This window comes from Salmo trutta, chromosome 27 (genome assembly GCF_901001165.1).
Source record: "Salmo trutta chromosome 27, fSalTru1.1, whole genome shotgun sequence".
In the NCBI taxonomy this organism is placed as follows: Eukaryota; Metazoa; Chordata; class Actinopteri; order Salmoniformes; family Salmonidae; genus Salmo; species Salmo trutta.
The window spans coordinates 40,632,800-40,657,768 of record NC_042983.1 but is presented as its reverse complement, the minus strand read 5'-3'; the positions used below and the strand labels follow the sequence as shown (position 1 = coordinate 40,657,768).

At 41.5% G+C, this 24,969-nt stretch overlaps 1 protein-coding gene across 1 annotated transcript; it reads left to right on the top strand.

Annotated features, from left to right (window-relative positions):
• The first annotated feature begins 14,965 nt into the window (after nt 1-14,965).
• LOC115165142 (C-X-C motif chemokine 13-like) lies at nt 14,966-21,690 on the top strand. Its single transcript, XM_029718187.1, has 4 exons — nt 14,966-15,046; nt 15,724-15,859; nt 21,388-21,468; nt 21,541-21,690. The coding sequence occupies exons 1-4, from the start codon at nt 14,983-14,985 to the stop codon at nt 21,590-21,592; spliced, it is 333 nt and encodes a 110-aa protein (XP_029574047.1). The 5' UTR covers nt 14,966-14,982; the 3' UTR covers nt 21,593-21,690.
• Nucleotides 21,691-24,969: the final 3,279 nt, after the last annotated feature.

Genomic DNA, 24,969 nt, shown 5'->3' with positions numbered 1-24,969 from the left:
CACCCAGGGCCACCAGAGGGCACCACTACAACCACCTAGCTCACTACAGAGGGCCAGAGAGGGATGGGGCCTACCCAGGGAGAGGGGGGCCAACACCCGGAGAGGGGGGCCGACCCCCACCCACGGCCAACAGGGGGTGCCACTACATCCAGCCAGCTGTCTTCCCCAGGGATACGGGGGAGATGGCCAGAGAGGGCTGAGGCCGACCCAGGGAGGGTGACGGACTCTTCACCAGGAAGAGAGTAGGGAGACAGCCAGAGAGGAATGGACAAGCCCAGGGAGGGGGGGCCGACCACCAGAGAGAGGGCCCTGCCCGTAGCCACCAGGGAGTGCTACTAAATTCACCCAGAGAGGCCTGGGGCCGAGCCAGAGCCGATCCCCGGACAGGAGGTCCGACCCCCGTCGTAGCCACTTCATCCAGTCAGCTCCCTGTTCCAGTTATAGAGAGAAGTAGTAATGATTCGTTGGTCAGCCTATGGACATCCCAATGCTGCCCTTTCTGTCTCATCAAAATACCCCAAAATGCATACAGGTATGACCTTTGACCCCCCCCCCCCCCCCCCCCCCCAAGGTGGACCCATGGAGATGTCATTAACATTACAATGATGTAATACTTAATTTCATATTTTATACCTTATTTCATACCTCGAGGTAATAACATATCAATTGCCTGAAAATAAAAACTGAAATATTTACACAAGAAACAAAAGAATAACAATTTTAAACTAAAAGACTAAAAAGCACGCAAAGGAAAAGCAAAGCTAAAAAGGTGTGTTTTAAGATCCCTTTTAAATATGTCCACAGTTTCAGACCTCCTCAGGTTCTCTGGCAGGCTATTCCAGAGGCTGGGGGCATAATAACTAAAGGCTGCCTCTCCATGCCTCTTGGTCCTAGGCTTCAGGATAGTTAAAAGGCCAGTTTCAGACCTCCTCAGGTTCTCTGGCAGGCTATTCCAGAGGCTGGGGGCATAATAACTAAAGGCTGCATCTCCATGCCTCTTGGTCCTAGGCTTCAGGATAGTTAAAAGGCCAGTTTCAGACCTCCTCAGGTTCTCTGGCAGGCTATTCCAGAGGCTGGGGGCATAATAACTAAAGGCTGCCTCTCCATAGGGAACGGATGTGGCCACTATGCAGAGTCTCCCTGTCAGGACTTTAGTAAGCCGTGGGTAGACAGAGGCCTTGTTCTTCCACCAGCTCAGAGGATCTGCAGATCGTTGGAGGAGGGGCTCCTCCAAATAAGATCGGACCTCCATTATGGCATCTGCTGAGGGATTCCTTCATGCTGCAGCCCCAGTTGCTCTCTCCTTCTAAACAGCGCGATTTTGAAAAACCTTTGCAAAAAGGGTGAAGTCTACAAAACTTAGTCCGCTCTGTTCATAACAGATTCTAGTTTTGGGAACAAAAAAATTGTATTGCGATAAATAGTTTAATCGATGAGAAAATGTGCAGAATGTCGGCCAGAATCCGTGTCGTTCCATCTTGTTCCTCTGACTAACATATCTGGTAGTGAGTGGAAACGCCAAGCGGAGGCTTCACATTATACATCCAGTGAAATGTCTGTCTCATTCATTGTTCTATTTGTGGCACAATTCACTTCTTATTCTTCTGTGATCTCATGGTGGTCGTATTGATAACCTTACCAATAAAAGCTATGAAGTCAACTTTATTCATTATCAAAGTGTCCTTTGACGCTGCACATTAATGAGACCAGATTTCTGAACAGGCTTCTAAACAATGACAAGGCTGTTGTGTCTAGTTTGGAAAGTGAAATATACTGAGATCTCCTCTTACCTTTACTGGTCTTCACGTCCTCCACTTCACATTCAAAATAGTTGATTTAAATCTATAACCACTCTAATAGTCACTATCTGTGCATATCTACACGTTTTTACAGAACAATCTACACCTCAGGCCTAAACTGAGACACAACTTTCACTTTCACCTTTGCACAGGTATTTGGAGTAAACTCCTCCCCCCAGCCTCTCCGGTTATTAGAAAACCCAGTCACAAAGACTAAATTGTCTATAGGACTATCGTAAAATGTCATGGAAACAGAAATATACATATCTGATCTTAATTTAGGTTTAAGGTTAGGAATAAGGTTAGCAGTGTGTAGAATAGGGTTCAAATCAAAAGACCGATCCAGCCAGCAGATGGTAGTGATGTTCTTTAATTATAGTCATATTATCCTGAGCTGTAAAGATTTAACAGTGCCTATCAATATTAGTTTCTCTTATCTCTTTGGACCCATTCACATGAGTAAATGAGTGAAATTGCTTCCATGACAAATAGTCTCAATGCTTTTCCATCCCCTCCAAACAAAATAAATGTAGCTGACTGGTGGTCATTTACTGTCTGAGAAGAGAGTATCATTACCACCTGCTGGTCAATGTTGGGAACTGTGGTGAATTTACAAATCAGAAAGTCAGACATGTGATTTAGGGGTCTGTTGTGGTGGGCAGTCCGGCTCTTTTTGGCTCCCAAACGGCTCTTTAAAAAATATATGTTTTGTATTTTTTCAAGTCAAACAGTTTGCGATAGTTTGACTATGATTGGTGTTAAAACAATTCTAATTCAATTATTAAATGAAATACTCTACCTTAACCACAATGTATTTAAAAATGCATTGGTTTGTTATGAAAAATAATGCTATTAAACATTTGCATTTAAAGTATAACTTTTAATGTATATAAACAAAGTGCATATAAATGTAACAACTCAAAACGAATACAATCTGAACAACATAACAATAGAATATTGCACCAAATCAAAGAAAAACAAATAACAATGTGCAAAACTGCAGCATCCCACTTAAAACATTAAACTGGTCCCTCTTTTCTCTCTCTTCTTTATTACCATGTTATAACCAGCAGCACACAGCAATGCTTTTATGAGAGGTTTACATTCAGAAATGTAAGCTGCCTCACTTTAGAGGGGCTGATGTGGTTTCTTCTTCTTCTATGATATCATGGCGGTCCGTAAACATTAGTTTCAGTGCATGCCGTCAGCTACTGTGCTAGAAAGTACTATCAATCTTCTTTTTTTACCGTTATTTTACCAGGTAAGTTGACACAAAACACGTTCTCATTTACAGCAACAACCTGGGGAATAGTTACAGCGGAGAGGAGGGGGATGAATGAGCCAATTGGAAGCTGGGGATGATTAGGTGACCATGATGGTATGAGGGACAGATTGGGAATTTAGCCAAGACACCGGGGTTAACACCCCTACTCTTACAATAAGTGCCATGGGATCTTTAACGACCTCAGAGTGTCAGGACACCCGTTTAACATCCCATCCAAAAGACAACACTCAACACAGTGTCCCCAATCACTGCCCTGGGGTATTTTTTTAGACCAGAGGAAAGAGTGCCTCCTACTGGCCCTCCAACACCATTTCCAGCAGCATCTGGTCTCTGGTCTCCCATCCAGGGACTGACCAGGACCAACCCTGCTTAGCTTCAGAAGCAAGCCAGCAGTGGGATGCAGGGTGGAATGATATGGGTGATATGGGGGGTGTGATATGGGTGGTATGATATGGGTGGTATGATATGGGTGGTATGATATGGGTGGTATGGGTGGTATGATATGGGTGGTATGGGTGGTATGATATGGGTGGTATGGGTAGTATGATATGGGTGGTATGATATGGGTGGTATGATATGGGTGGTATGGGTGGTATGAAATGCCCAAATCTGTATCATCATGAAAATAAAATAAAAACCAAATAAATCCCTACTAACTTCTACCACAGCCTCCCCTCCCCCTAAAACGCCTCCCCAACCACCCTCCCCCATTCAACTTGATGGATCTATATCATGTTTAAACACTCCACCCTGAGGATTGTTCAGCATGTCAACAACCACTTCAACAGTAACATCTGTTACTGCACAATAACCTTCAACCTGGCATTTCTGCTTTCCACAAACCCGAGTCGTATTGATAACCTTACCAATAAAAGCTATGAAGTCAACTTTATTCATTATCAAAGTGTCCTTTGACGCTGAACATTCATGAGCACCGGATTTCTGAACAGGCTTCTAAACCCTGACAGGACCAGCTGAAACACCGGCCCCGGGCCTCCTGAGTGGCGCAGTGGTCTAACGCACTACATCACAGTGTTCTAAGGCACTACATCACAGTGTTCTAAGACACTACATCACAGTGGTCTAAGACACTACATCACAGTGGTCTAAGGCACTACATCACAGTGTTCTAAGGCACTACATCACAGTGGTCTAAGCCACTACATCACGGTGCTCTAAGCCACTACATCACAGTGGTCTAAGGCACTACATCACAGTGTTCTAAGGCACTACATCACAGTGGTCTAAGGCACTACATCACAGTGGTCTAAGGCACTACATCACAGTGGTCTAAGGCACTACATCACAGTGTTCTAAGGCACTACATCACAGTGTTCTAAGTCACTACATCACAGTAGTCTAAGGCACTACATCACAGTGCTAGTTGTGCCACTCTGGGTTCGAGTCCAGGCTCTGTCTTAGCCTGCCACGACCGGGAGACCCATGGGGCGGCATACAATTGGTCCAGGGTCGTCCGGGTTAGTGGAGGGTTTGGCCAGCAGGGATTTCCTTGTCTCATCGCGCGCTAGTGACTCCTGTGGCAGGCCCGGGCGTGGTGCACGCTGACACGGTTGCCAGGTGTACGGTGTTTCCTCCGACACATTTGTGTGGCTGGCTTCCGGGTTAAGAGGGCATTGTGTCAAGAAGCAGTGCGGCTTGGTTGGGTTCTGTTTCGGAGGATGCACGGCTCTCGACCTTCACCTCTCCCGAGTCCGTACGGGAGTTGCAGCGATGAGACAAGACTGTAACTACCAATTGGACACCACGAAATTGGGGAGAATTAAAAAAAAAAAGTAACACCAGCCCGACTGTAGGTTCATTTACTACAGGAGCAGCCATGGAAGCTCCATCAGTCTGACAGTAGGTTCATTTACTACAGGAACAGCTATGGAAGCTCCATCAGTGTGACAGTAGGTTAATTTACTACAGGAGGAGCCATGGAAGCTCCATCAGTCTGACAGTAGGTTAATTTACTACAGGAGCAGCCATGGAAGCTCCATCAGTCTGACAGTAGGTTCATTTACTAAAGGAGCAGCCATGGAAGCTCCATCAGTCTGACAGTAGGTTCATTTACTGCAGGAGCAGCCATGGAAGCTCCATCAGTCTGACAGTAGGTTCATTTACTACAGGAGCAGCCATGGAAGCTCCATCAGTCTGACAGTAGGTTCATTTACTACAGGAGCAGCCATGGAAGCTCCATCAGTCTGACAGTAGGTTCATTTACTACAGGAGCAGCCATGGAAGCTCCATCAGTCTGACAGTAGGTTCATTTACTACAGGAGGAGCCATGGAAGCTCCATCAGTCTGACAGTAGGTTCATTTACTACAGGAGCAGGCATGGAAGCTCCATCAGTCTGACAGTAGGTTCATTTACTGCAGGAGCAGCCATGGAAGCTCCATCAGTCTGACAGTAGGTTCATTTACTACAGGAGCAGCCATGGAAGCTCCATCAGTCTAACAGTAGGTTCATTTACTACAGGAGCAGCCATGGAAGCTCCATCAGTCTGACAGTAGGTTAATTTACTGCAGGAGCAGCCATGGAAGCTCCATCAGTCTGACAGTAGGTTCATTTACTACAGGAGCAGCCATGGAAGCTCCATCAGTCTAACAGTAGGTTCATTTACTACAGGAGCAGCCATGGAAGCTCCATCAGTCTGACAGTAGGTTCATTTACTACAGGAGCAGCCATGGAAGCTCCATCAGTCTGACAGTAGGTTCATTTACTACAGGAGCAGCCATGGAAGCTCCATCAGTCTGACAGTAGGTTCATTTACTACAGGAGCAGCCATGGAAGCTCCATCAGTCCACACTGCAATTCCACCAATCTCTTTTACAGCCTATGGGACATATGGGACATCATGACTAATTCTATATCTCATAGCCTCTCTAGCCTCTCCCTGTACCTGGCATCCACCAAATGCTGCATTATGCCCCCCCCCCCCCCTCCCCAGCCTATCTGTGCTTTTTCAGGCAAAACCTTCTCAAACCTCAGCATCACTGATAGGCTTTCACTTCTTCGATCCTCTTTCCTGCTGATCAACCTTTTGGCCTCAGTCACTCTGCCTCCCTTCACATGTTCATTAATATCAGCTGTGGACATAGATATAGGGACACCAGTGATGACTCCCCTCAACCGAGCATAAACACCAGGGACATGGCTTTTAATCTTCTTTCCATTAAGCTTCTCCATTTTCAGAATCTTCTCTTGCTGAGCCTGGCTACCACAAAATATGAACATTCGCTAAAAGTCACACTCAAAATCTCTCAAGTTTAATTTGCGCGCACCACGCTGGCCTGCTGCTCGCGGCACCATCCTCTGCTCGATTTACCACAGTTCTTCTCTCTCCACTCAAGTGTTTGCTAGTGCAATGATGTTTCATCTTGCTCGTGGGCGCAATCTTGCGCCAGGTTGCCTCTTGAACTGGAATTGACACCACAGATCAGCCTCACCATCACTAATACCTCACCACAGATCAGCCTCACCATCACTAATACGACACCACAGATCAGCCTCACCATCACTAATACCACACCACAGATCAGCCTCACCATCACCAGTACCACACCACAGATCAGCCTCACCATCACTAATACCACACCACAGATCAGCCTCACCATCACTAATACCACACCACAGATCAGCCTCACCATCACTAATACCACACCACAGATCAGCCTCACCATCACTAATACCACACCACAAAATGCACTTCAGTTTGGTTTCAAAGTCATACTGATGGTCACATAAAAAAATGCATTTGCTCAACTCATCAAACATGACAGACGCAGTGCCCAGGATAGTGATATTAGTAGGTTAACTGAAAAGGCCTGCTGCCTCTGGTCTGCAGCCATTCAACACACACATCATTTCCACTCTGAACTTCCTCTTGTCATTATGGGCGGCCTAGAGGTTAAGACTGTTGGGCCAGTGAGTGTAAAGGTCTCTGGTTCGAATCCCCGAGCAGACTAGGTGAAAAATCTTTCGATATGCCATTGAGCAAAGCACTTAACCCTAATCTGCTCCTGTAAGTCCCTCTGGATAAAAATGTCTGCTAAATGACTAAGCTGTAACTATATAGGCCTAACAAACCAGGCAGAAGCATGCCAACATATAAATGTCAAAGTGCGGTGAACTTGTTGGTTCTGGTATGTCTAACTTGTCCCACCTAGCTATCTTCAGATAAACACACTAACTGTATGTCGCTCTGGATAAGAGCGTCTGCTAACAGTCCTTTCGTGTGGGAGCCGGCAGCAGGAAACCGTATGAAACAGATGAGGTTAGGTTCACACTCATCATTTCCAATGGAAACTACTGGGACCAACATGCATGATAGTTACAGTATGAGCTGCAATAGTTTCCACTGAATGAAACAGTGTGATTCTCATAGTTAGTGTTATAATGTCTATATAACAGTTAGTGTTATAATGTCTATATAACAGTTAGTGTTATAATGTCTATATAACAGTTAGTGTTATAATGTCTATATAACAGTTAGTGTTATAATGTCTATATAACAGTTAGTGTTATAATGTCTCTATAACAGTGTTATAATGTCTATATAACAGTTAGTGTTATAATGTCTATATAACAGTTAGTGTTATAATGTCTCTATAACAGTTAGTGTTATAATGTCTATATAACAGTTAGTGTTATAATGTCTATATAACAGTGTTATAATGTCTATATAACAGTTAGTGTTATAATGTCTATATAACAGTTAGTGTTATAATGTCTATATAACAGTTAGTGTTATAATGTCTATATAACAGTTAGTGTTATAATGTCTATATAACAGTTAGTACTCAGACTTGATTGAACTAATCAACTCCTCATCAACCCTTTGATTTGAATCAGGTTTGTTAGTGCTCCCCTTTGGGTCTCCAGAACCAGGATTGGGAGACACTGGTCTTAACACCCAGAGGTCAGTTCATTCAGAACAAAACCGTTGCAAACAGTTTGTAACGGAAACCATTAACTTTGAACGAAAACATGCTTTTCAATAAAAATTATAGTTTCTTTTGGACAAATTCATGTTGGTCCCTCCCCTTTTCCTTCTGTTTGCTTCTGCTGGTTTCCGTGTGGGTTTGAGTGGTAGTGAATTATACCCCAGGTTACCACTGACCCACCATGCTCATCATACTAATACACCCCAGGTTACCACTGACCCACCATGCTCATCATACTAATACACCCCAGGTTACCACTGACCCACCATGCTCATCATACTCATACACCCCAGGTTACCACTGACCCACCATGCTCATCATACTAATACACCCCAGGTCTCCACTGACCCACCATGCTCATCATACTAATACACCCCAGGTTACCACTGACCCACCATGCTCATCATACTAATACACCCCAGGTTTCCACTGACCCACCATGCTCATCATACTAATACACCCCAGGTTACCACTGACCCACCATGCTCATCATACTAATACACTCCAGGTCTCCACTGACCCACCATGCTCATCATACTAATACACTCCAGGTTTCCACTGACCCACCATGCTCATCATACTAATACACCCCAGGTCTCCACTGACCCACCATGCTCATCATACTAATACACCCCAGGTCTCCACTGACCCACCATGCTCATCATACTAATACACCCCAGGTTACCACTGACCCACCATGCTCATCATACTAATACACCCCAGGTTACCACTGACCCACCATGCTCATCATACTAATACACCTCAGGTTACCACTGACCCACCATGCTCATCATACTAATACACCCCAGGTTACCACTGACCCACCATGCTCATCATACTAATACACCTCAGGTTACCACTGACCCACTATGCTCATCATACTAATACACCCCAGGTTTCCACTGACCCACCATGCTCATCATACTAATACACTCCAGGTTACCACTGACCCACCATGCTCATCATACTAATACACCCCAGGTTACCACTGACCCACCATGCTCATCATACTAATACACCCCAGGTTACCACTGACCCACCATGCTCATCATACTAATACACCCCAGGTTACCACTGACCCACCATGCTCATCATACTAATACACTCCAGGTTACCACTGACCCACCATGCTCATCATACTAATACACCCCAGGTTACCACTGACCCACCATGCTCATCATACTAATACACCCCAGGTTTCCACTGACCCACCATGCTCATCATACTAATACACCCCAGGTCTCCACTGACCCACCATGCTCATCATACTAATACACCCCAGGTTACCACTGACCCACCATGCTCATCATACTAATACACTCCAGGTTACCACTGACCCACCATGCTCATCATACTAATACACTCCAGGTTACCACTGACCCACCATGCTCATCATACTAATACACTCCAGGTTACCACTGACCCACCATGCTCATCATATTAATACACCCCAGGTTTCCACTGACCCACCATGCTCATCATACTAATACACCCCAGGTTACCACTGACCCACCATGCTCATCATACTAATACACCCCAGGTTACCACTGACCCACCATGCTCATCATACTAATACACCCCAGGTCTCCACTGACCCACCATGCTCATCATACTAATACACCCCAGGTTACCACTGACCCACCATGCTCATCATACTAACACACCCCAGGTTTCCACTGACCCACCATGCTCATCATACTAATACACCCCAGGTCTCCACTGACCCACCATGCTCATCATACTAACACACCCCAGGTTTCCACTGACCCACCATGCTCATCATACTAATACACCCCAGGTCTCCACTGACCCACCATGCTCATCATACTAATACACCCCAGGTCTCCACTGACCCACCATGCTCATCATACTAATACACCCCAGGTCTCCACTGACCCACCATGCTCATCATACTAATACACCCCAGGTTACCACTGACCCACCATGCTCATCATACTAACACACCCCAGGTTACCACTGACCCACCATGCTCATCATACTAATACACCCCAGGTTACCACTGACCCACCATGCTCATCATACTAATACACCCCAGGTTACCACTGACCCACCATGCTCATCATACTAATACACCCCAGGTTACCACTGACCCACCATGCTCATCATACTAACACACCCCAGGTTACCACTGACCCACCATGCTCATCATACTAATACACCCCAGGTTACCACTTACCCACCATGCTCATCATACTAATACACCCCAGGTTACCACTGACCCACCATGCTCATCATACTCAGATCATAGAAGGTGGCACATACATGGGCTGGCTGCATGTTGTTTACCCACACGGTGTTCAGTTTCATTATATTGGCTAACTTTCTATTCTGGTTCAGAGGTTTGGGAAAGTCAAATCCAGAAAGTGAAATGCTGTGCTTTCTTCCTCCTTTGGTCGATGTGGAGTTTTTTGGTTCTGCAAAACCATAAAAACCTGTAATATAATGATGGTACTGATATAATAGGCATCCTGTCTACTAGACTCACTGTCAGTCTGGGACTATTAAAGTATGGTAATATAGTAATACTAACACAGCTAATATTGAATTATTACTTTGTTATAAACTTGTATTAGCCTTAATATAATCGTATTTTATCTGACCATAATAGCCTTTATTATAAGACATATGTTATTCAACCCATGTTATTCTACCCATGTTATTCTACCCATGTTATTCTACCCATGTTATTCTACCCATGTTATTCTACCCATGTTATTCTACCCATGTTATTCTACCCATGTTATTCAACCCATGTTATTCTACCCATGTTATTCTACCCATGTTATTCAACCCATGTTATTCTACCCATGTTATTCTACCCATGTTATTCAACCCATGTTATTCTACCCATGTTATTCTACCCATGTTATTCTACCCATGTTAGTCTACCCATGTTATTCTACCCATGTTATTCTACCCATGTTATTCTACCCATGTTATTCTACCCATGACTGTACGTTTGTTTATTGTGTAACTCTGTGTTGTTGTTTTTGTCGCACTGCTTTGCTTTATCTTGGCCAGGTCACAGTTGTAAATGAGAACTGGTCTAACTGGTTAAATACAGGTTAAATAATGATTTAAATTATTTTCCAAATGCCTTAATATGTCTGTTATTTAGTCAGGATTTAGTCAGGATACAGACCTCGTTCTGCCCCTGAACAAGGCAGCTAACCCACTGTTCCTAGGTCGTCATTATAAATAAGAATTTGTTCTTAACTGGTCTACCTGGTTAAATAAAGGTTCAATTAAAATTAAATTAAAATCTAAAAGGATTGTTATTAGATGATAATAATAAGAGATACATACTTACCACAAACAAGTCTTACGAAATTTGAAACATCATGCTATTTATGATGAATGGGAATTCCAAGGAGACTAATTAATTCAGTGTTTTTTTCTTCCTGCCACTAATTCTGCTTTTTTGAAAATGGACTACTGGAAGTCGTTGTTCTCCCTGCTAAATTTAGGCCTAGTTGAATGCACTAAAACCTTGCTCACACTGCAGGCCTTAATGCTCACATCAGTTATGTTTTTCAAGTCCGTTTTGGAATTTCTCACTGTCCAAACAGCAAGTTACAAGTGACCACATCGGATTTGTAAGTGTTCAGACAGCATTCATTTGATGACATGACTAGTTGTCATAGTAACGATGGGTTTGTGTTCAGACAGCATTCATTTGCTGACATGGCTAGTTGTCATAGTAACGATGGGTTTGTGTTCAGACAGCATTCATTTGATAACATGGCTAGTTTTCATGGTAACGATGGGTGTGTGTTCAGACAGCATTCATTTGATGACATGGCTAGTTGTCATAGTAACGATGGGTTTGTGTTCAGGCAGCATTCATTTGATGACATGTCTAGTTGTCATAGTAACGATGGGTGTGTGTTCAGACAGCAATCATTTGATGACATGGCTAGTTGTCCTAGTAACGATGGGTGTGTGTTCAGACAGCATTCATTTGATGACATGGCTAGTTGTCACACTAACAATGGGTGTATGTGCGGTGGTGTAGGCTGATTGGTGCTCCTGCTTCCTATCACTCAGAAGTTACGTAGCAAGCTAAGATGACAACAATACCTGCCAGGGATGTTTCCCACATACTTTGAATGTTCAAAATCATAGTGTCAGAACACCTTTAAATTCTCAAAGGACAAGTTGATTTAACTTTCAAAACAAGTTATTTTTCTAGCCACAGCAGTCAACTAGCTAGCCACAGCAGTCAACTAGCTAGCCACAGCAGTCAACTAGCTAGTCACAGCAGTCAACTAGCTAGCCACAGCAGTCAACTAGCTAGCCAGAGCAGACAAATAGCTAGCCACAACAATCAACTAGCCAGCCACAGCAGTCAGCTAGCTAGCCACAGCAGTCAACTAGCTAGCCACAGCAGTCAGCTGGCTAGCCACAGCAGTCAACTAGCTAGCCTCAGCAGTCAACTAGCCAGCCACAGCAGTCAACTAGCTAGCTGTTTACCTTAGTGTCTACAATTTATCTTCTGAAAAATGTGATTTTTAAAAACTAACCCGAAGACCAAAAAGATTTGTCCTGGGGCCCTTGTTATGTTCTTTTTTTTGTCCACAAAGTCATAAACTCTGTGTATTTCTACAATTTATCTTCTGAAAAATGTTTATTTTTATTTTTAAACTAACCCTAACCTTAACCCGAACCTTAATTGAAGACCAAAAAGCTCATTTTTGTTTTGTCCTGGTGTCACGTCCTGACCAGTAATAGGGGTTATTTGTTATTATAGTTTGGTCAGGACGTGGCAGGGGGTGTTTGTTTCATGTGGTTTGGGCTATGTATTTAGGTAGAGGGGTATTTGTTTTATATGGTTCGGGGTGTGTGTGTGTATGTAGAGGGGTGTTGGATTTATGTGTTTGGTTTATGTTCTTGTTTTGTATTCTAGGGTTTCTATGTTGTGTATTTCTTTGTTGGCCTGGTGTGGCTCTCAATCAGGAACAGCTGTACATCGTTGTTTCTGATTGAGAGTCATACTTAGGGAGCCTGTTTTCCACCTGTCCCTTTGTGGGAGATTGTTTTTGCACTGCTGTGCATAGCCTGCCGTACTGTCGTGCTTTGTTTCTTGTTTATTTTTCGTGTTCACATATAAATAAAATAATGATGAGCACGCAACCCACTGCACCTTGGTCTTTAACCTATGACACCTGGGGCTCTTGTTACAGTCAACGGCATCATCAACTTTGCCAAGAACCAGACCATTTCAGCCAAAAACCTGGTTGCCTTCTCCAGGAGTCTGAAACTTGGCCACAAGTGGATCTTCCAGTAAGACAATAACCCCAAGCACAAATCAAAATCAGCAAAGAAATTGTTAATTGACCACAAAATGAACAGTTTGTAAAGGTCATCTCAGTCTCCGGACTTGAACCCCATTGAAAACCTGTGGTTTGAAGAGGACAGTCCATGAGCGCAGACAAGAGATATCAAGGATCTGGAAAGACTCTGTTATAGAGGAATGGTCTAAGATCCCTCCTGATGTGTTCTTCATTCTCATAACCTAACGTAGCAGGACTAAGATCCCTCCTGATGTGTTCTTCATTCTCATAACCTAACGTAGCAGGTCTAAGATCCCTCCTGATGTGTTCTTCATTCTCATAACCTAACGTATCAGGTCTAAGATCCCTCCTGATGTGTTCTTCATTCTCATAACCTAACGTAGCAGGTCTAAGATCCCTCCTGATGTGTTCTTCATTCTCATAACCTAACGTAACAGGTCTAAGATCCCTCCTGATGTGTTCTTCATTCTCATAACCTAACGTAACAGGTCTAAGATCCCTCCTGATGTGTTCTTCATTCTCATAACCTAACGTAGCAGGTCTAAGATCCCTCCTGATGTGTTCTTCATTCTCATAACCTAACGTAGCAGGTGTAAAAGAAGATCCTATAAAACATAGTAGATGTAACGCCCTGGCCATAGAGAGGGGTTTTTGTTCTTTATTTTGGTTAGGCCAGGGTGTTACATTGGGTGGGCGTTCTATGTTCCTTTTTCTATGCTTTTGTATTTCTTTGTTTTGGGCCGTGTGTGGCTCCCAATTAGGCATAGCTGAAGCTCGTTGTTGCTGATTGGGAGTCACACATAAGGAGCATGTTTTGCCTTTGGGTTTTGTGGGTAATTATTTCTGTTTAGTGTTTGCACCTGACAGGACTGTTTGGCTGTCAGTTTTCTTGTTTTGTTTGTATGGTGTTCTTTCTTTATTAAATATTCAATGATGAACACTAACTCCGCTGCACATTGGTCTCTCTCTCACGACAGCCCTTACAGTAGAAAAAGGCTCAGTGGCCATTATCCTCTCTAGGTGAGGTATTGAAAACAGCAGTGCCATTTTAACCCCTATCTTTTTGAGAGAGAAAAAAAAATATGACTTGTGGAACAAAATCACTTTCACTGAGCAATTGTATTAGTATAAATAACATAATTTCCCCTTTTTTTGTTGCATACAATATAGCTCAGTGTTTGTATTATTGATTTTATACAGTCTTTTTTGTTCATCTTTATCAAGGTCAATTATGGACCTGTCTGTATGTCTACGAGAAATTCCGTTTTTAAACGCTATCCAATCTGAACCACTGAGTTTCTACTTGTTCAACCCAGCATTTACCATGTTTTGACTAGATTGCTGAAGTATTATTTGATTTTATTATCATTAAAATCCTCTTTACAATCGTAACAAGACAGATTCTCAATATGGCAGGTTTAATTTCAATAGAATTAATCACTTGGCTTTAAATTAAGTATAAAGTTAAAATAGTGAATATATATAGACATTTTTATATACTCCAAAAGTCTGATCATCATTTTGTGTGAAGATGAGGGATTCCCCCACACTTCCTATTTTGCAGCAATATAAACCCAGAGACAACATCATTCAGTTTCAGTAGACACCAGCCAACCACAGCCAACACAGACTCAAGATGCCTTTCAAGCCACACTACCTGTTGGTCTCCCTGACTCTCTGCTGGGTCGTGGCTCTTCAAGGTGAGATATTGCATCTTTATCTATATATATATGAATCTGTTCAACTTGACTCTTGAACTATCGACAAACCAAACCTATTATCTTTTTTTTTTTTTACAATTGAATTCCAATGATCACAATCAATCCATTGCAATTTTAAGTGTCTCAGAGTAGGGTCTGTATTCAATCCGTATGGCAGAAGTTCTGCTTTGCAGCGTGAGTGAAATTTAAAGGCAATGTTCCTTAGCGGAAACTGCATTCACGGTAAACGCTGCATGTCGTCTCAATCAGATATTACCGTTACATTGCTATCACGCAATCACTGTCTTTTTACTGGTGTTTTTATTTCTTTACTTACCTATTGTTCACCTAATACCTTTTATGCACTATTGGTTAGAGCCTGTAAGTAAGCATTTCACTGTAAGGTAATCTACCCGTTGTATTTGGCGCACGAGACAAATAAACTTTGATTTGATTTGATCTGTAACGCTTCAGCGATGATACAGACTGAATAGAGCCCTAAGAGTGCTGATCTACAATCAGTTTTGTCTTTGTAACATTCACATGTTTCAAAGTGCAACTTTTAGTGATGATTGAAAAGGTTTTAACCCTATCCCTTAAACCTTAACCTTTAACCCCAAATCCGAACAATACTATATTGTTATTGTATGTAATATTCACAGTCTTCATCCCTGCAGCATTCCCCATGAACGGCTGTGCTGCATGTCAGAAGTGTCGCTGCATCCGAACGTCCTCTGCTTTCATCTCTCCTAGGCTGTTCCACAGGATAGAGATCCTACCTCCAGGTGCCCACTGTCGTCAAACAGAGATCATGTGAGTCAACTAACACCACCTAACAACCAGTCAACAACACTTTCACAGTCAAAAAGCAAGCCAAAATCTATTTCTGAAATATATATATATTTTTAAACATGACTTAAAAAAAAGTGACATTAACCTAATAAAAACTGTTCTGTATGAATGAGGTTTGTACAGTAGCCCTAATACATTACCTGGTCTGCCTAATACATGACCACAGCATTCCTAATACATTATCACAGTAGCCCTAATACATTACCTGGTCTGCCTAATACATTATCACAGTATGCATAATACATGATCACAGTATGCCTAATACATTATCACAGTATGCCTAATACATTATCACCGCATTCCTAATACATGATCACAGCATGCCTAATACATGATCACAGTATGCCTAATACATTATCACAGCATGCCTAATACATTATCACAGTTTGCCTAATACATTATCTGGTCTGCCTAATACATTATCACAGTATGCCTAATACATTATCACAGTATGCATAATACATGATCACAGTATGCCTAATACATTATCACAGTATGCCTAATACATTATCACCGCATTCCTAATACATGATCACAGCATGCCTAATACATGATCACAGTATGCCTAATACATTATCACAGCATGCCTAATACATTATCACAGTTTGCCTAATACATTATCACATTCTATTGGCTACACTCTTAGAAATAAGGTGCTATTTAGATCCCATAGTAGAACCCTTTGAATAACCCTTTTTGGGTTCCAAAAACCCTTTCCACAGAGGGTTCTACATGGAACTCAAAAGGGTTCTATCTGAATCTAAGAGTTCGGCCTGGAACCAAAAAGTGTTCTCCTATGGGGACAGCTGAAGAACTCTTTTGGAACCCTTTTTTCTACTTGTGTATATGCCTGTCCTGCCAATATTGTTATTCTCAGACAATATTATATTTCAAAACTCGAGCTTTGATAACAAAATAGATCAGTTGGTGTATCACTTGCGAGGCACAGCTGAGCATAAATTGAAATAATTGGCTTTAATTTTACTGGACTGATGGTATCTGCATCTGTCATGGTGCTTTCAAGAAAACTGAGAACTCTGGGAAAAAGAACTAGGTCAAATCATGAAGTCAGTGAACTTCAGGTCGGAAAGATGGAGTTCTAGAAAGATGCCCCAGTTACCGACTTGGAATTTAGAGTCGGATGACCGTTCAAAAGATTTTTCCTAATCGGATCTCGTTTTTTTCAGTATCCAGTTGTCTTGAACACAATGAAGTCGGAAGTCTGAGATTTCAGAGTTCCCAGTAGTTTTGAACACCGCATTAGTCTCAGCGGAGGGAGGGAGAGAACAGCAGAGGGTCCGCCTCACACGGTCCTGCTCTCTCCTTCCTTTCCTCCGGTGAGACTGACCAGAGAGAGGGGACAACGTCTTCCACCTGATGGATAAAGTCGAGTCACACCGCATCTGCCTCATGCACAAATTCATGTTGTTCCTATGACCAGAGAAAGTTAAATATCCCTCCCTATTAAAATAGACAGGACGAGCTGCTACTACTAATAAAAACACAGCGCTACTTGGCTACTCATTCACTGCATTTGCAGCTCAAGTGGAAGTAGAGAGAAACATGTTTTATGTTTTGTAATAGTGTTGAATGAAAACAGTGACAGAGCAGAATGAAAACTGAAACATGAACTCACTCATAAAAAACAACAGCTGTTTGCTGTATTCTTTGATCATTTCTCTCTGGTCATGGTTTTAAAAGTTATGAAATCTTATATAGGCTGGTATCAAACTTTGCGTGGGGTCGTGGAAGCTGTAGGCACAGTGATTTGAGCTATCCGATTGGCCAGTGCAGTAGGCGCACTTGGTGATCGACTAGGAATGCCTGGAAGTGGATCGATTGGTTGGTAACCAGTGGCCCAGTGGATCTCCATGCTTTTTGTTGTTGTTGTCCAGGCTTCATCTGTGTCCTGGAAACCGCCCCTAAAACCCATGGTGGCTGTCATTGTCTCCACACATAGATCATGTGAGTCAGTCAGCGAGGTCTTGAACGAAGCGCTAAACTGTGGTTTTCTAATGCATAGGGGGAAGAAGCGTGGGGGATAGGTCGTGGTGGAGGGGAAATTAATTAGTCAGTATAGTCGCTTTACTGCATGCTATGCAAACCAATCATTAGTCACTGATGATGAGTTCAATGTTCCTATTCATAACCAAGGCTAAGACATTGTAATAAATGTGGACATTTGCAGTGGTAGCCTATAGCAATTTGCCCCGAAACTCAGTATGTGGCAGGGACTCCAGACAATCACAGATTACAAATAGGTTTTTCTAGTCAAGGCCATCCTATTCAACTATTGCTGTAGATATACTATTATATCCTACCTATTCTACAGATATACTATATATTCTATCCACATACTGTCCACAATGACTATACATTCAATCACACATGTATACATATACATACAGTGCATTCATAAAGTATTCAGACCCCTTGACTTTTTCCACATTTTATTATGTTTACAGACTTTTTCTAAAATGGATTAAATAAAAAATTGTCCTCATCAATTTACACACAATACTCCTTAAAAACAAAGCAAAAACAGGTTTAATACATTTTAACAAATGTATTAAAAATAAAAAACAGAAATACCTTATTTACATAAGTATTCAGACGCTTTGCTATGACACTCGAAATTGAGTTTAGATACATCCTGTTTCCATTGATTATCCTTGAGATGTTTCTACAACTTGATTGGAGTCAACCTGTGGTAAATTCAATTGATTAGACATGATTTGGAACATCTTGTTAAAGTTGCGTCCTGTTCGTTTCTGGTATCAGAACAAAATAGTCAGCACATAGTAACTTCTGATTTAGCTTTTGTTTAATTAATGCGAACACGTGTGTGGAAAATGGGTGGTTCGTATATACGGTCTCTCTATGTGACACCTCGCAGGGCAAAACAGAGAAGAGGACGACACATTCTATTGTTCTCTCTTTTATACTCTGACAGTGATAGTTCCCGCTCAATGCTGGCCTGTCAGAGGGAGGAGGAGCGTGGTTTAAACTTGCTCCTCCTTACGTCGGCGTGCAGGCTGGTCCCATCCTAGTGACGCACTTCCTGTTTCCGGTTGTAGTTCTTCTTGTCTTCAGCCGTTGATTAATCCGTAGTTTATATACTTAACATTGTAGCATAGCTTCCCCAGTATATTATATAAGTTATGCATACAAATAGCCAGTTCAACCCTAACAATCTCACACCTGTCTATATATAGGTCCTACAGTTGTCAGTGCATGTCAGAGCAAAAACCAAGCCATGAGGTCGAAGGAATGCCAAGAGTGTGAAAAGCTATCATCAAGGCAAAGGATGGCTACTTTGAACAATCTCAAATATAAAATAGATTTTTATTTGTTTAACTTCTTTGGGACATGGGGGCAGTATTGAGTAGCTTGGATGAAAAAGGTGCCCAGATTAAACTGCCTGCTACTCTGGCCCAGAAGCTAAGATATGCATATTATTAGTAGATTTGGATAGAAAACACTCTGAAGTTTCTAACACTGTTTGAATGATGTCTGTGAGTATAACAGAACTCATATGGCAGGCAAAAACCTGAGACAAAATCCAACCAGGAAGTGGTTTGTAGTTTTTCATGTGATTGCCTATCCAAACTACAGTGTCTGTGGGGTTATTTTTGCACTTTCTAAGGCTTCCACTAGATGTCAACAGTCTTTAGAATGTTGTTTCATGCTTCTAATGTGAATATTGAGAGAACAAGAGGTCCTGGAGTCACATGACTGAGAGAATGACATGTCCTCAGTGGCGTGCGTTCCCGTGAGAGTTAGCTCTGTTCCTTTTCTTATTTTCTTTTGAATAATATGGAAGATTTATGATTAAAAAAAAGACCCTAAAGATTGATGCTATACATCGTTTGACATGTTTCTACGAACGTAAATACTTTTTTGACTTTTCGTTGTGACATTTCGGCGCGCTTCCTACATTTGAAGTAGTGGACTGAACGCGCGAACAAAAAGGAGTTATTTGGACATAAATTATGGACTTTATCGAACAAAACAAACATTTATTGTGGACCTGGGATTCCTGGGAGTGCATTCTGATGAAGATCATCAAAGGTAAGTGAATATTTATAATGCTATTTATGATTTTAGTTGACTCCAAAATGGCGGGTATCTGTATTGCTTGATGTTGTTTATCTATAATTCTTTGAATAACAGTTTAAATTTTTTTTTAACGTTTATGATGACTAATTCTGTAAATTGGTGTGCTCATTCACGGGAAGTTTTTGGAGGAAAAACATTTCTGAACATTACGGGCCAATGTAAAATGGGGTTTTTGGATATAAATATGAACTTTATTGAGCAAAACATACATGTATTGTGTAACATGAAGTCCTATGAGTGCCATCTGATGAAGATCATCAAAGGTTAGTGCTTAATTTTAGCTGTATTTCTGGTTTTTGTGAAGCCTCTCCTTGCTTGGAAAATGGCGGTGTCACGTCCTGACCAGTAAAGGGGTTATTTGTCATTGTAGTATGGTCATGGCGTGGCAGGGGGTGTTTGTTTTGTGTGTTTGGGTATTTTGGGTTTAGGTTCTAGTTTTCTATTTCTATGTGAGTTTTTTTGGCAATGACCTCAAATTAGAGGCAGCTGGTTGTTGTTGTCTCTAATTGGAGGCCATATTTAAGTGTGTTTGTTTTCACTTGTGTTTGTGGGTGGCTGTCTCCTGTATAGTCTGTGTACCTTACGGGACTGTTTTCGTCGTTTGTTTATTTTGCTTTAGTGTTGTCTTTAATAGAGTAAGAAGATGAGCACTTTACCCGCTGCGTTTTGGTCCCCCTTCATCGACGCTTGTGACAGGCTGTGTGGTTTTTCTTGTTTAGGCGCTGTCCTAACATAATCTAATGCTATGCTTTCGCCGTAAAGCCTTTTTGAAATCAGACAATGTGGTTGGATTAACGAGAAGTGTATCTTTAAAATGGCGTAAAATAGTTGTATGTTTGAGAAATTTGAATTATGAGATTTTTGTTGTTTTGAATTTGGCGCCCTGCTATTTCACTGGCTGTTGGCAGTGTGTCCCGCAGGTGGGACGTTAGCGTCCCACATGTCCCAGAGAAGTTAACACTTTTTGGGTTACTACATGATTCCATATGTGTTATTTCATAGTTTTGATGTCTTCACTATTATTCTACAATGTAGAAAATTGTAAAATAAATAAAAACCCTGAAATGAGTAGGCATCCAAACTTTTGACTGGTACTGTATATATACATACATTTACATATACAGTACTCTGACTTTGCTCGTCCTAATATTTATAGATTTCTTAATTCCATTCTTTTACTCAGATTTGTGTGTATTTTCTATATATTACTGCACTGTTGGAGCAGGGAACACAACCATTTCCCTACAGCTGTAGTAACATCTGCTAAATATGTGTACATTCATATTGACATTTTATGATATGTTTTATTCTGCAGTGTATGATATGTAACCATGGTGACGCTGTAATATATCCCTCCCTTCATTCATCAGCATTACCAAGAAGGACAAAGCCACCGTCTGTGTGACTCCAGATGCACGATGGATCAACAAAGTCATTACCAAGTTACAAAGGTAAATATAACACACACACACACACACACACACTCTTCTGTTGACTGTAACACAGACCATCTCTTTCTACAGTAGCAACAAGAAGAAGAGAAGTGCAGAACTTCCCCATCTCAACCACCATTGAGGGAACTGGAACAGGAATGGATCAAGTTGGAGCTAAATGGAAATGTGACACCAATGTAATACCAATGTAATACCAATGTGATACCAATGTAATACCAATGTGATACCAATGTAATACCAATGTGATACCAATGTGACACCAATGTAACACCAAAGTAATACCAATGTAATTCCAATGTGATAACAATGTAACACCAATGTAATTCCAATGCGATACCAATGCAATACCAATGTAATTCCAATGTGATACCAATGTGATACCAATGCAATACCAATGTGATACCAATGTGATACCAATGTGATACCAATGTAGTACCAGGTTGATACCAATGTAATACCAATGTAATACCAATGTGATACCAATGTGATACCAGTGTGAAATCAATGTAATACCAATGTAATACCAATGCAATACCAATGGATTCTGTTCAAATATGATTCCAATACCAAGTTAATTATTTTATGTTAAATGATCTCAGTATGTATTGTTAGGTTGTTATTGTTCAGAGTAAATAACCCACGGACACTAGAGAAGCTTTAACCAAGTTTAATTCTTCCCAGAGGTTCTGTACAGCTGGAATTCAGACAACCCAACATTTGTCCATCCAGATATTTATATCCCACTTTAGACCCTCCTCCTTCTCTCTAATCCTTTCATCTTATGGTTCTACAGGAAGAGAGTAAAAAGGGTAACAGGATACCAAACCTTTAATACTCCCTGATGAGAATCTGTCCTCACCTCCTGACCTCAACCCCTCCTTCATCTAATCCACAGATGTCCATCTGTCTTTCCTGTATCAACACTTTGCTCTCCTCTCATCCCCCAACACATTCCAACACATTCTACAGCTATCTGTCTTTCTACAGAGACCCAGTCTCTTTTACTCCTTAATATACTATGCGTCTAATCTATCATGTCTTTAATATCTCAATGTTCAAACTGTCGAATCAAACAGTCGCTCGTCTTGAACAATAGCATCCTAATGTTCAATTCATATAAACTTGGAAATTACTAATAAATGTATAAACAATTATAATAAAACATGAATAATAAAACTAACAAATTATTATAAAACAAGAATTAAATGAACAAACAAAGGAACAAACACTGAACAAACAGTCACCGCGAGGTGTACAAATTCAGAGACTTATGTCCTCTGAATTATGATCACACAACAAAATGCCATTCCAGCTGAATCTGCTGTCTCCTTCAATGGCAGATGGAGCAGCTTTTAGTCTCTCCACTTTCCCCTCTGGTTCCTAAGAGAGTGATAGCACAAGACTTGGAAAGCAACAAAAAGACATAAAACATAACAGTATTAACAAGGTGATAAGCTATGCATATTTATATATGCATGAAAACCAAAGTCTGAAACCATGATAATTCCCACTCTCTCTTCACCTGACTCTATGTACGCTCTCATTGGCTGGCCCTCGCTTCATACTCGTCGCCAAACCCACTGGCTCCAGGTCATCTACAAGACCCTGCTAGGTAAAGCCCCGCTTTATCTCAGCTCGCTGGTCACCATAGCTGCACCCACCCGTAGCACGCGCTCCAGCAGGTATATCTCACTGGTCACCCTCAAAGCCAATTCCTCCTTTGGCCGCCTCTCCTTCCAGTTCTCTGCTGCCAATGACTGGAACGAACTACAAAAATCACTGAAACTAGAGACACTTATCTCCCTCTCTAGCTTTAAGCACCAGCTGTCAGAGCAGCTCACTGCACCTGTACATACCCCATCTGTAAATAGCCCAAACAACTACCTCATCCCCTACTGTATTTACATTATTTAGCAGACACTCTTATCCAGAGCGACTTACAGTAGTGAATGCATACATTTCATACATTTTTTTCCCCATACTGGTCCCCCGTGGGAATTGAACCCACAACCCTGGCATTGCAAACACCATGCTCTACCAACTGAGCCATCAGTTGGTCCATCTTGCTCCTTTGCACCCCAGTATCTCTACTTTGCACATTCATCTACTGCACATCTACCATTCCAGTGTTTAATTGCTATATTGTATTTACTTTGCCACCATGGCCTATTTATTCTCTTACCTCCCTTATCTCACCTCATTTGCACACATTGTATATAGACTTGTTTTTCTACTGTATTATTGACTGTATGTTTGTTTGCTCCATGTGTAACTCTGTTGTTGCATGTGTCGAACCGCTTTGCTTTATCTTGGTCAGGTCGCAATTGTAAATGAGAACTTGGCTACCTGGTTAACTTCTCTAGGGCCGGCGGGACGAAATCGTCCCACCTACGTAACAGCCAGTGGAATCCTGTGGCGCGTTATTCAAATACCTTAGAAATGCTATTACTTCAATTTCTCAAACATATGACTATTTTACACCATTTTAAAGACAAGACTCTCGTTAATCTAACCACATTGTCCGATTTCAAAAAGGCTTTACAACGAAAGCAAAACATTAGATTATGTCAGCAGAGTACCCAGCCAGAAATAATCAGACACCCATTTTTCAAGCTAGCATATAATGTCACATAAACCCAAACCACAGCTAAATGCAGCACTAACCTTTGATGATCTTCATCAGATGACAACCCTAGGACATTATGTTATACAATACATGCATGTTTTGTTCAATCAAGTTCATATTTATATCAAAAACCAGCTTTTTACATTAGCATGTGACGTTCAGAACTAGCATACCCCCCCGCAAACTTCCGGTGAATTTACAAAAATGTACCAATTACTCACGATAAACGTGCACAAAAAGCATAACAATTATTTTAACAATTATAGATACAGAACTCCTCTATGCATATCCGATTTTAAAATAGCTTTTCGGTGAAAGCACATTTTTCAATATTCTCAGTAGATAGCCCGGCATCACAGGGCTAGCTATTTAGACACCCAGCAAGTTTAGCACTCACCAAAGTCAGATTTACTATTAGAAAAGTTTGATTACCTTTGGTGTTCTTCGTCAGAATGCACTCCCAGGACTTCTACTTCAATAACAAATGTTGGTTTGGTCCCAAATAATCCATTGTTATATCCAAATAGCGGCGTTTTGTTCGTGCGTTCAAGACACTATCCGAAAGGGTAAATAAGGGTGACGAGCATGGCGCATTTCGTGACAAAAAATTTCAAAATATTCCATTACCGTACTTTGAAGCATGTCAACCGCTGTTTAACCTCTCTAGTACATGTGGGACGAACTCGTCCCACCTACGTAACAGCCACTGAAATCCAGTGGCGCGATTTTTGAATCGTTAGAAATGCTATAACTTCAATTTCTCAAACATATGACTATTTCACAGCTATTTAAAGACAAGAATCTCGTTAATCTAACCCCACTGTCCGATTTCAAAAAGGCTTTACAACAAAAGCAAAACATTAGATTATGTC